The sequence below is a fragment of the Mauremys mutica genome, chromosome 1 (genome assembly GCF_020497125.1).
Source record: "Mauremys mutica isolate MM-2020 ecotype Southern chromosome 1, ASM2049712v1, whole genome shotgun sequence".
NCBI classification, from domain to species: domain Eukaryota; kingdom Metazoa; phylum Chordata; order Testudines; family Geoemydidae; genus Mauremys; species Mauremys mutica.
Genome location: NC_059072.1, coordinates 317,611,830 through 317,624,175, shown reverse-complemented (window position 1 = coordinate 317,624,175; position 12,346 = coordinate 317,611,830). Strand labels below are relative to the sequence as shown.

The 12,346-nt window shown below is 40.4% G+C and overlaps 1 protein-coding gene across 2 annotated transcripts; it reads right to left on the bottom strand.

The window, feature by feature from the left end:
* Positions 1-2,435: 2,435 nt before the first annotated feature.
* On the bottom strand, positions 2,436-11,353 carry HMGB1 (high mobility group box 1). Of its 2 annotated transcripts, none has more exons than XM_045016659.1 (5): positions 11,173-11,353; positions 8,307-8,469; positions 7,950-8,095; positions 6,584-6,758; positions 2,436-4,343 (listed from the first exon to the last, which is right to left on the bottom strand). In XM_045016659.1, the coding sequence occupies exons 2-5, from the start codon at positions 8,454-8,456 to the stop codon at positions 4,167-4,169; spliced, it is 648 nt and encodes a 215-aa protein (XP_044872594.1). In that variant the 5' UTR covers positions 8,457-8,469; positions 11,173-11,353; the 3' UTR covers positions 2,436-4,166. The 2 variants fall into 2 exon arrangements, with proteins under 2 accessions (XP_044872594.1, XP_044872590.1); XM_045016655.1 differs by lacking the exon at positions 11,173-11,353 and adding an exon at positions 10,416-10,561.
* Positions 11,354-12,346: the final 993 nt, after the last annotated feature.

Genomic DNA, 12,346 nt, shown 5'->3' with positions numbered 1-12,346 from the left:
TTGAGACCCATTACCTCAAATTTCTAAAGGTTTGTCTACAATCAATTTTGCACTTTTAACTAAAATCAGTAGAAAAATTGATTTAGTTAAATTGGTGCAACCCTCTAGCTTGGACCTATGACTCTGTATTGGTGTAACTATTAATTATATATTTTGTTAAAATCAGTGCAAAAACAATGTGAATTCTCTAAAATTAGGTGTGGGGGAGGGGGGACTTCAGCTTGCCTCAAGATCTATGAGAAATCCAAAACTAACCAATAGTTATTACAAATGAGTCCATAATTTGAAATAAGATATTACTCCTTAGTCAATCTTCATGCAAAATATTTCCCCTATCCTAAATACCAGATTCCATATGCCAGCAATGTCCTAGCCCAAAAGCAAGTTCTTATATAAAAGGTTAAAGTCTTTAGAACATGTATCCAGTTGTTTTGACATTAATAGATGGCTCTTATAGAGAACCATACAGTAGAACCTCAAGAGTTATGAACACCAGAGTTACAAACTGATCGGTCAACCACACACACTCATTTGGAATCAGAAATACATAATCAGGCAAGGGGAGGGGGGAATGCAAATACAGTACAATACTGTTAAATGCAAACTACTAAAAAATTAAAGCTGAGATTTGACAAGGTAAGGCAACTGCTTGCTTCATTTAAATTAAAAATGGTTAAAAGCAGCATTTTTCTTCTGCATAGCGTTTCAAAGCTGTATTAAGTCAATGTTCAGTTGTAAACTTTTGAAAGAACCACCATGTTTTGTTCAGTTACGAACATTTCAGAGTTACAACCAACCTCCATTCCTGAGGTGTTTGTAACTGATGTACTGTATCTAAATAGCTGCATCTCTCATTCTTTAGCAATCACAATCAGGAACTTTTACAGATCATATTAAGGCAAATGCAAAGATGTCAGCAATAACTGGCCTCAGAACAGTCCTGCAGCTAGATTGATTTATTGCTGCTGCAGAACCAGTTTCTAAGGCCTGGTCTACACTACGGGGGCGGGGGGTCGAACTAAGGTAAGCAAATAGCGTAGCTGAAGTCGAACTACCTTAGTTCAAATTTCCTACCTGTCCAGACGCCGCGGGATCGAACTCCGTGGCTCCCCCGTCGATTCCGCCACCACCGTTCGCGGTGGAGGAGTTCCGGAGTCGACAGGAGCGCGTTCGGAGTTCGAACTATCGCGTCTAATTTAGACGCGATAGTTCGAACTCCGAGAAGTCGAACTCTCTGCGTCGACCCGGCGGGTAAGTATGGACCTACCCTAAGTTTATAATCCCAACTCCCATCTCCTAGATGTATATTTTATCTTAGGACAGTAATAGTTCTATATTGAGATATACTGTAACAAGAATGAAACTTTATATGTGGAAAGAAAAGATGCCTTTCAGCTTCAAAAACTATCTCACTGAATTTTTTTACTATACCTGCAACCAATATTCTTAAACCAAAATTTTGCCTTTACACTACCCCACACACAAAGGCAGAATTTAGCCCTTTAGTATTTCAGAGAGATCCATTAAAGCTCCAGAGATCTAACTGTAGTTAGATTTTATGAAAATTTTACCTTTGGTTCTTGTTCTCAAGATAGCAGTTATAATTAGAGTTGGAAGGATTAATTTTCATATGTAAATGTCAAATTTCACTGTACATTTGCAACCCAGTGAAAAATATTTCCATTCATATCAAAATTTACAGATAAACACTAAAAAAAGTGCTGCTTACTTTGTATGTTTTGACATGTTGAGAATGTGTTTTAATGGCTATAAGGCTTTAATTTTTTGAATCTCAACATCTAGTCATTAAATTATTGTAACCTTCCAACTATTAAAATTAAATTGATAAAAGTAGAAAAATGCTTAAAAACAAACATTGCTATCCATCAAAATTATAAAAAATAATCAAATTCTTCCAAGGCTAATTATTACAGATCCCCCACCACTTACATACTTTGGGATGCTGGGAGTTTTTTCTTCCTGCATTTTCACCTCTACTGAAGACAAAGACACTGACAATTGTGGCAAGAGAACTACTGTCCTTTTCTGGCAAATAGACACTTACCACCCATTTTATGAGACAGAGTAATTACTCTGAGTTTTAGTTTTGTCAATCATGGATTTAGAACACATATCCCTTGTTTTGAGAACAAAAAAATATCAAATCTATTTTCTCCAGCACGTCCAAGAGAAACAAAATCTACTGTATAAAAGGTTATTTCTAGTGAATTATGATTTAAGAGCAGTGTCTAATCACAAATATTTAAATAAGTTTATAGGATTCTAATCACAAATATTTAAATACGTTTATCTATCCTATATTTCCTGCTCTCCATGAAGAGATCTTTTGATTGGCAACTCCTCTTTTGTTTGAGGCTGAAAGCAAATATGTAAATTTTTACAAGATACAAAAAAGCAAGTCAGTTAACTAAATATTTAAAACCTCTGCAATTATTAGTTTATTAGTATCATTCAGGATTCAGGTGTTCAGTATTTCTCCTGAAGTTATACATAAACAAATGCAAATTGAAATAAGAATCTGAAAGTCAAAATTGTATAACAAAACAATACTCCATCACAAAAGCGTGTAAAATTACAATGCTATTTTTAAACACTGGCACTTGAGAACCATAATTTTATAACCACAAAATTGCCAAATTGTCCCCAAACTGGTAAGCAGGTATATGTGAAAATAGTTACAGTTGCCAGCACTTGAAGTTTTACTGAATATGCAAAAAACTTAGCTTTGGTTTTGGAAGAGAATTATATTTGATCAAATTAGACATTGTTGGTATATCATAGTTAAACATTTCACTTTTTAAATGCAAAAATTTAATAAAATGTACTTTTCCATACAACTATATTTAACTTATAAATGGGCAAACATGAATAGTGCGGTATAAAACCTAACAGGAAAAATACATCTTATCTCATTTTAGTTTGAGACAATATACAACTTTGTTTAAAGGGCTAAAACTAGAATTTTAAGATTAAAAATATGAATTTACATAGATTTAACAAATAATGGTACCATTTATAAAAATGTTGGAAAGTAAATTCCTTTCTTGTGGGCTATTTACTACCAGGAGCGTTTCATGGTATAAAGTCCATAGCCGTCACTATGTTGTCACAAAAAAAAAAAAAAAAAGTAATATGGTACTTTTATCATTTTTAACTTCATACATTTTAGGGGCATGTTTCTCTCTTAAAAGTGCCCAGAGATTTACAAATACAACTTCCATTACATAGTAATGGAGTCACATGTAAATTCCCCACACACCATGATGAGAGTACCCTTCCTACTGGTCCTTCTAGGACAACATTTTAGAGGGTTTTTTTCTGAAGTATTCCATACTGTAAAATTGAATTCAATACTTCTCAACTCTCCAAGACTGGTAAACTTACGCAACTCAATATTACATTTCACAAAATCCAAGCAAATATCAGTTGGATAAGATTTTGTTTGTTTCCAGTTACGGAAGAAAATTCTGTTTTGTCATATGCCTGTATATTTCTTTGCCTACCCTATCATGATTTTGAAGGGTATGCAGATCAAAGCTTTGTTTATGAGCTGGTTATATGAAAAGATGAAAACTGTAATAATCACGTGATCCCAAATGGGCATACAATAAAGCAAAGAGGAGTTCCCCTCAAAAAAGAAAAATTATGATCTTTCAAGGGCACCTATTAAAAGGACAACAATACTAATAAAAATTGTATTTACTCAGAAGCATTCAGAATGTCAACAAAAACAGCTGCAACTTTTTCTTTTTCTTTTTTTGCAATTACAGAGTGGTATTCAGTTAACAGAACAACAATTATTTTTATGATGCATCAGAGACAACTGAAGATGAAAAATGAACTACATCCCCATATATAACTAATTTGTGCTGTGCACCAACAAGAACCTGCTTTAAAACTTCCATGCCAATTTACAACCCCCACACTGTACCAGGCAAGTTTAGTGGCCACTGAAATACCACTAAGGACAGGGCTATCTAAAGACACGTTCGGTAGTGTGTTAACTATACAAAAAAAGAGACACTGTACAGTTTAAAAACAAATCTTACACAGCCTTACATTTCAATTTTTTTTTCTTTAAAAGGAGTGAGTTGTGTACAGGGGGTTTAAATGCTTTATAGACAAGAAATTGCTCTAGAAGAGACTTATTCATCATCATCTTCATCATCCTCGTCATCTTCCTCATCATCTTCATCCTCATCGTCATCTTCCTCATCATCTTCATCCTCTTCCTCCTCCTTCTTTTTCTTGCTCTTCTCAGCCTTGGCAACTACCTTTTTTCCTACATCAGGCTTTCCTTTAGCCCGGTATGCAGCAATATCCTTGACAAGAGAAGCGGGAAAAGGATCTCTTTAAGAGATTTAACCAGAGAAGAGCTCTGCCTAAATGTTATTTGAAAGTTTAGAATTTGCAGATATGCTGTAACCACTGAGATATCTACATCTTCACACATACAACATATTATAAAATTATAATTAGCCATCCACAACACATCAGAATGACATGGTCTAATACTAGCAATGTTATGCCTCAGTGAAATGCAATTATATGAAATTCTGCTTAACTGAAGTTTATTAAACAAAAAAGGTACAAGAACTTTGAAGAGTAGACAGTGCCACCTTCTGTGTGCAGTAAATGTATTCTATAGGCTTACACTGCATAAAACTCAAAATTCATACTTTTTCAAAACTTCAATCATAAAATGAAGCTAGATGATTGCCAATAGAATATCAAGTCATAAAAATCAGTTTGACCCCTGGCTTTATCAAAAAATTAGGAGTATAGAATATAATTTATCCTAGCATATATTAAACCTATGACTGGGCAACACCTTTACGCAGACGGCCTAAATCTTGATGTTCCTCCCATACAGTATTCTTTAAACTGCTCCCTTTGCAGTTCTTTCGGTATCTCTTAAAATTAGTAATTTATTTCAGAAGTGGCATTCGCTAACTAATATTAATGGTCTAAGTGAAATATTTACCAACTCAGATTTTCAGAACTCAGACATTAGTTTGCTCTAGAAGGAAACTTTACACAGATCAAATCCCAAGCATATGTGCAAGTTTTGCTGACAAATTTGGGTGATATCAGTAAAGGGAGAAACAGCTGCAAGTAAAAGTTAGTGGCTTCAGATCCCTCCCCTCCCCCCATATTTAAAATAGCCCTAAACTAAAATGCTTCAGTCAATTTATAATTTAAACTACTGGGGAAAGTTCACTTGCAGTTCTGAATTTACTCTTTGTTTAAATCATACCAAAAATGTAGATTTATATGTGAATAATTAACATACTAAAGGGCAAATTATGCCGTGTTGCACTCAAAGGACTAACACAGGAAGTTTTCTAACCCACGGTGTATCTGCAGGGCATGATTCCTACCTAGTGCTAGAAGCCCCCACTCCTTAACTGGTTTTGTTTGCCAGTAAGGAGACACTATTGATCAGGATTTCAGCATACATGCTAAAGTGTGCAATACACAACAGCCAGGGATGTATACTATTCCTTTGTAAAGGAGAATTGGTATGTATCCCATCATACATCTCTCTCTCCCTTAGCTATCTTGTCCTGGGATGGGAATATGGAAATCAAAATGTCATTGCCACTGCTCCATAGCCCTATTACTCAAATAGAGTTCCTATCACTGAAGTAGGATTTAGCCTTAATGATACAAGAAAACAAGTTAATAGATTGACAATGGCGTCCTAACATGCATTAATAGCTATGTTACTTGTTTGAAGGAAATTAACACAAAGTGGGTGCAACAGAATACACACCTAATACAAACATCTTGTCCTCTAATATTTAACCCTTTAGGTATAAAGTAAACTAAAAATTGTTCTTTAAGATAATTAATATGAACATATGCTATGACTATTTCTTCAACAGTATGTGGCAAACAAATTTAAAGAGGACATTTTTCCTTATTGGCATTACTTAATACTGCAAACTGGTTGCAGAAATCAGCTGCTGCTATGAACCATTACTTTTATTATTCAAAACAGATACAACGATATGTACTAAAATATCAAAAGATAAGATCTGAAGTATGATGAAAGAAAGTGTCATAATCCTCACAAGGACATGCTATTAGAGGCACTCTCGCTAGATGCTAAGGTAATCTGATATTTTCATAATTATATTTGTGACGTACAATGCCAGAGTACTCTAGAAGAATTTTCTTTTTAAAAACCAAGTCAATCACCACTTAGTCCTTTGATACACACAACTCATTAATTTATGCACATGGAGATGTTTTATTATTTTGCCAAAAAAAAAAAACGGGGGGGGGGTGATAGCTCAGTGGTTTGAGCGTTGGCCTACTAAACCCGGTGTTGTGAGCTCAATCCTTGAGGGGGCCACTTAGGGATCTGGGGCAAAAATCAGTACTTGGTCCTGCTAATGAAGGCAGGGGGCTGGACTCAATGACCTTTCAGGGTCCCTTCCAGTTCTATGGAGATAAATAAATGGAGATATACCTATTTACTTACAATTATTTAATCATTCAAATTTGAATTGGAACAGGGAAGAACCCTTGGCTCACACTGAATCCTATTATTTACCTTTTCATACTTCTCCTTCAGTTTAGCGGCTTTCTTTTCATAGGGCTGTTTATCATCAGCAGCAGTGTTATTCCACATCTCTCCTAGTTTCTTTGCAACATCTCCAATGGACAGACCAGGATGTTCTCCTTTGATTTTCGGACGAAATTCAGCGCAGAATAAGAAAAAAGCTGAACTGAAAAGAAAAATCGTAATTTTAAGTATAAAGGTTAAACTATTGTACTAGACATAGCAAGTTTTGAGACCTTCACTACATGATACAGTAATACTATGTTAAAGCACACTAGGGAACATTTAGTGTGCACCAGCACGGTCTACACTGACCAATTAATGTGCAACACGTTAGTGCGCTTTAGAAATCACACTCCCATGTTGTGCATAACCCCACCAAGTTTCTCTGATTTTAACAGTTCTGAGAACAAGGACCATACAAACTGTTTCATGGGAAATATTAAAATAATCTCATGATTACTGTAGAAGGATTTCCAGATGTCAGTACCAGCCACACTCTTAGTTTATCTTTTAGGGTTTGCTCCATTTTAAAAATGGAAAGATTTAGCACCATACAAGCTTGGTATCATGATAATTTCACATTTATCTTTCAGTGGTATGGCCTATTTTAAGGAAAAAGGCTCAATTCTGCAAACTGTTTCATGTACGCAGGTCCCTGTGCCGGTTCAGAGCCCCAGTGACTTCAAAGAGACTCTGTGTGGACATTGTTCTGCATTTGCCAGAATGGTTCCAGGACTGGGGCCTAATATTCTACCACTGTTTTAAACTAGAGTTATTTCGTCTGGCTGCTAGCAAAATTCTGTTAATAAAAACGGTCAACATTGATCATAACAGTATGGGTTTATTTTTTAAAGATAATCTATTCCAACAATTCTATGTCATGTTCCAAGTAAACGATAATTGAAATGGACCAGATTTATAGATTCATAGATTCTAAGGCCAGAAGGGGATCATTATGATCATCTAGTCTGATATCCTGTAGATCAGAGGTATAGAACTTCTCCAAAATAATTCCTAGAGCATGTTTTTTAGAAAAATATCCAATCTGGGGTTAAAAAATGGTCAGTGATGAAGAATCCACCACAATCCTAGGCAAATTGTTGCAATGGTTATTTACACTCACTGTTAAAAATGTACATCTTATTTCCAGCCTGATCTGATCTTTTTATAATGTGGTATTTGTAACACTAAATCCAACTGATTTTTAAATGTGGTTACTGGCAGCACTACATTTGGAAATTGTGTACTCTTCTATACTTCAAATCCTCTAACTTGGATTTTTAAAAGACCATTTTATGTATACATTTCAATGCAATGCTCTTGTAGAAGATACACTAACTGGAAATCTACTTACGGAGGTCTCTTCGGTGCATTAGGATCCTTGAACTTCTTTTTTGTTTCCCCTTTGGGTGGTATATAACTTTTCATTTCTCTTTCATAACGAACCTTGTCAGCCTTTGCCAGATCTTCAAACTTTCCTTTTTCCTTAACAGACATAGTCTATAAAACAATAAATAGGGGTGAGTGCATGATTTAAAAGTGCATCCGATCCCATTCCAAACTGTAGCGGGAGGAACATTAAAGGCAGGAAATGCATTCACAGGTATTTGAACAATGTAAGTAAATATAATTAAGACTGAATTGATATTCATCTAAAGTAAACTATGCTGTAATCCTGTAAATTAACACTTTTTTTTTTGGTTTATCTTACCTTCCACCGTTCTGAACATTTTTTTGAGAACTCTGAAAAGTTCACTGAAGCATCTGGGTGCTTCTTCTTGTGCTCCTCCCGGCAAGTTTGCACAAAGAAGGCATATGAAGACATTTTACCTCTTGGCTTCTTAGGATCACCTTTGCCCATTTTTGCTGATTTTCTGTAACACAGAAGAAAAACAAACTTTTAAAACTATTTTTTGACTCCAACAAAACCATACAAAGTTGAGAAGAATGAGTTTGTTGACTAAGATCTATAGAAGAAGTTTTCTTAACTTTTATGAGAGGACTTCTCAGATTATATACAAACTTTCTAGGAGAGGGCTGTAACTATATATAACTTGCAAAAAAAGGACTGCTATTACAGGTTGGGTTTTTTGTTGTTTTTTTTTAAGATCACCTGGTCAATACAAACAACCTCATCTTCAAGACATTTGGCTATTATCAAAAAAGTCTTCCTGTTATATTTAGAGTCATCAGCAATCAAGTATTGTCATTAGTCTCAAGGGAAGTTGCTCCCCTCAGCTAATGAAGGGCTAGAAAGGCTTAAACAGAGAAATTATTGTGGGGCAGGGGGAAATATTACAGTATCCTATCCTGATCAGCCTGTTGGGTTATAAAATATTTTCACTTTTTTTTTTCCACTTTCAAAATGCTGTACAAATATAACTTTGCATGAAAAAAGTACAGAAAGAATATGCCAAGTTACTTTCCACTTTAATTATACTGCAAAAATCTGTTCTCCCTACAATGTGCAGCTGGAAACAGTGGAATTAAATACAGCACTGAAACATGTTATGTTCCAACCAATGGCTTTAAAAGCATGACACTTATATATATGACATATGTAAGATTGCTCAATGAGCAGACATCCCCATATCTTTTAAAGGGTACACTGGATGGAAAAATATCTTTGCACCACATTCACACACAAGGTAGATAATTTCTCCATAAGTCTGGGAAAAAACATCTCCAGCCCACTGCGGCATAAACTTTGCTCTTCCAGAGAGGAGTGAAACAAGTGGGTGGTGTGTGCATGTATTGCCACAGAAGCAGCATTTCCGATCGGTTTGGCGTATGGACAAACAGATTTCTGCTCTGTGACTAAACACATCCGGTTTGAAGTTTCCATTGAGTAAACAAGACTGTAGAACCAGGAGCCATTCCCGCCAGCAATGGAGATGCTTCCAGAGCAACCCTTTCACTCAAGGATAGTTTACCGACACCTGGGTGGGATGAGGGGGTTCACTTGTTCCTTTTCATAGAAAGGAAGTGAGAGGAAAATAAAGAAAAAATGAAACAGGCGAATTCATATTCCACAGCACATTTTATTAACACTGTAAATGTCTTTTCACCTTAAACACCCCAATTAAAACCCTGCAACTATCATATTAACTTGCATTTAAAAGCCATCTTCCAGCTATCTTGAACATTAGGAGGCAGAGGAAAACTTAAGACCCCTTAAAAAAAATTTTTTTTTAAATGCTGCAAAAGGGGTCAAAATAAGAGAAAGGGAACAGTGTGTGTGTTTGCATCAAAAATCTTCCAGCTATATGCATTCTGGAAAGACATGAGGCAATAACTTTAGAGGAGGGGGAGATTAATGTATTTTATTAAATCTGAAGGCACAGTTGTGGCTTCCCTTGTATAACCAATTCCCACGCCCAAGAATTAAACACAATTTTTTTTTAAATTGTGTTGTGCGCCGCTGTTGCTGGGGGGAACCCTGCGTTTATTAATCATGTCTTCGTGTTAAGCGTACAGAGGCGACTGCAGGATCTAAACTAAGCCCACGGCTGGCGCTGCGACGAGCTCTCAGGCTAAGACACCCTCACTGCAAAGCCTGCGCCCCTCTGTCGTGTCTAACGGGGAGCGCGTGTCTGATCAGTCTCTAGGCAGAGCTGCGGCGGGTCCCGCTCCCGTGCGCGCTGGGAGAAGGTTTGCAGTGGCGCAGGCTGCTCCCCGGCAAGGGCAGCAGCGCCAGCGCTATTCCTCCCATTTTGTGCGAACGGCCTGACGATGAGAGAAAGTCCCCTTGAAATGTGCGCGGGGGCAGCTCGGGTGCGGCCGCGCTTTAGGCAGGGCCCCCGGCTCCCAGTCTACCTACGGCAGCGGCGCGGGCCCCGCCGCTCCCGCCAGCTGCGAGCGCGGCGGCCTCCCGGAATGGCCGCTGCCGCGCAGAGAACATGGCTCCTTCCTGCCTCCCTTTGTGTGCGCGCCCGGCGCACGCTCAGCCATGACAGCGGTGGGGGAGGGGGGCGGCGCGCTTCCAAGCGCGGCCCGAGCCCCCGGCGAGCGGGCCGGGTCCGGCCGCAGCCCCCAGGCGCCCCGCACACGGCGGGCGGCCACTCGCCCCGGATGGGAAAGCCCCGCCGCGGCCTTGGCGGAGGGAGAAAAGGCGGCTGGAAAAGTTCCTCCGAACTGCGCCCCCGCCCTCCGTCCCTCCCGCGCCTCGCGTCCTCCGCACGGCGCTCGTCAGCCATGTTCCAGCGAGCGCAGCTCCGGCTCGCCCGCCGCGACACGGCCCCGCGCCCGGCCGCAGCCCCGCCGGGGAGCGCCCGGCCTCCCGGTCCTGCGGCGATAGTTGCCGCAGGACGCCAGGAGCAGCGAGGCGCCGCCCGCGCCGCGCCGCCCCCCCTCCCCTACCCTCCCAGTCCCCAAGACCGAGCACGACGGGGAGATTTTCCCTTCCCACTTCACGAGCTCGCCCGCGTCCCCCCGGCCGGCCGGCTCCCGCCCCGCCCGCGGGCCCCGCCGCCCGCCAACAGCCTGCCTCAGACGCAGCCTAATTCGCCTTTGTGTGGCCGGGGCAGAGCGAGCGCTGCGCTGGCGCCGGAGCGCGCAGCCCGGCCCGGGATACTCACCGCCTCCCTCGCTCGCACACTCACTCGGTCACTCAGCAGCGAGCCACAGGCGCTGAGACACTTGCCCGGCTGCTCGCGCTGGCCCCCAGTGCTGCCTGGTCTCGCTGTAGCCCAATGCACCGCAATGGCTGAGAGCGGGATCGATACGCAGCCTCCTCACGCTCTCAGCGCTGGTAACATTACTCTCAACACAGCCCCGCTCCTATTGGCGGCCGCCAAGCCAGCGGCCAATCTAATTGGTGGAGCCCCTTCCATTGTCCTGACCAGAGGGCGCCACGGATTGGCCGCGGAGCGGGATACGTCACTGAGGATTGAAAGGGCGCGCAAATATAAAAGTGAGTGGAGGGGAGATTGGCTGAGGCGGGATGTACAGCTCGGAGAGACTTAGTGCAGTGCTGCTGTGCATGAGGAGAACAGCTCATAGGCAACCATGCACTCCCAGCCTAGCCAAAGAGCGCCTCGCTCCCCCAACCGCACAGCCACTTCTATCTCCCCAAAGAGCACCCAGAGACCTGCTTTGAGAACCCTTTCCCCACACACCCTACCCCCCAGGCTCCTGCTGCTACAAGGCAAGGGGACAGCAGGCCATTTTGTTACACCAGTGGCAAATACTGACCCTTAGTAAATGGTTCATGTTGCTGAGACAGATGCTCCCAGAGCATCATAATACAGCCACCACACATTTCTGTGGTGCCTTCTATCTAAGATATCAGCACACTCTACACACTATGAATTACTATATGATAAATAACACCATTTTACAGATGAGGAAAGTGAGGCACAGAGACATTAGATATCAAGCCGTGGCAGGTCTCTAAGAATCAAATCCATGTCTCCTGCCTCCCCACACACCCTATTTAAACCTCTAGGTCACCCTTCCCCATATAGTAATGTCTATAGAGTAGTCCAATCTAAAAACACATTATATGCCATGTATGTTTTTACCTATATGGATTACTTTATCTGACATAGCTATATTTCAGGCACAAAGCATGATCTATTCTGCAACTTAAACGTCAAGAGTAGGAGGCAGTAGATCTGGGTTCTATTTACAGCTTTGCAACAGACTTCCTGAGGGCTAGTCCACACTGGGAATTTACATCAGCATATGTACGTCTCTCAAGGGTGTGAAAAATCCACAACCCTGAGAGATGTAGCTATCCTGACCTAGCCC

Bases quoted from the DNA above. Each gene is read 5' to 3' on its own strand.
- HMGB1 (XM_045016655.1), bottom strand. From the start codon at position 10,546: ATGGCTGAGCGTGCGCCGGGCGCGCACACAAAGGGAGGCAGGAAGGAG. The intron at 6,759-7,949 runs GTAAGTAGATTT...TTTTCTTTTCAG, and splicing joins AATGCACCGAAGAGACCTCC to TTCAGCTTTTTTCTTATTCT. The intron at 4,344-6,583 runs GTAAATAATAGG...TCTCTTGTCAAG, and splicing joins TGAAGGAGAAGTATGAAAAG to GATATTGCTGCATACCGGGC.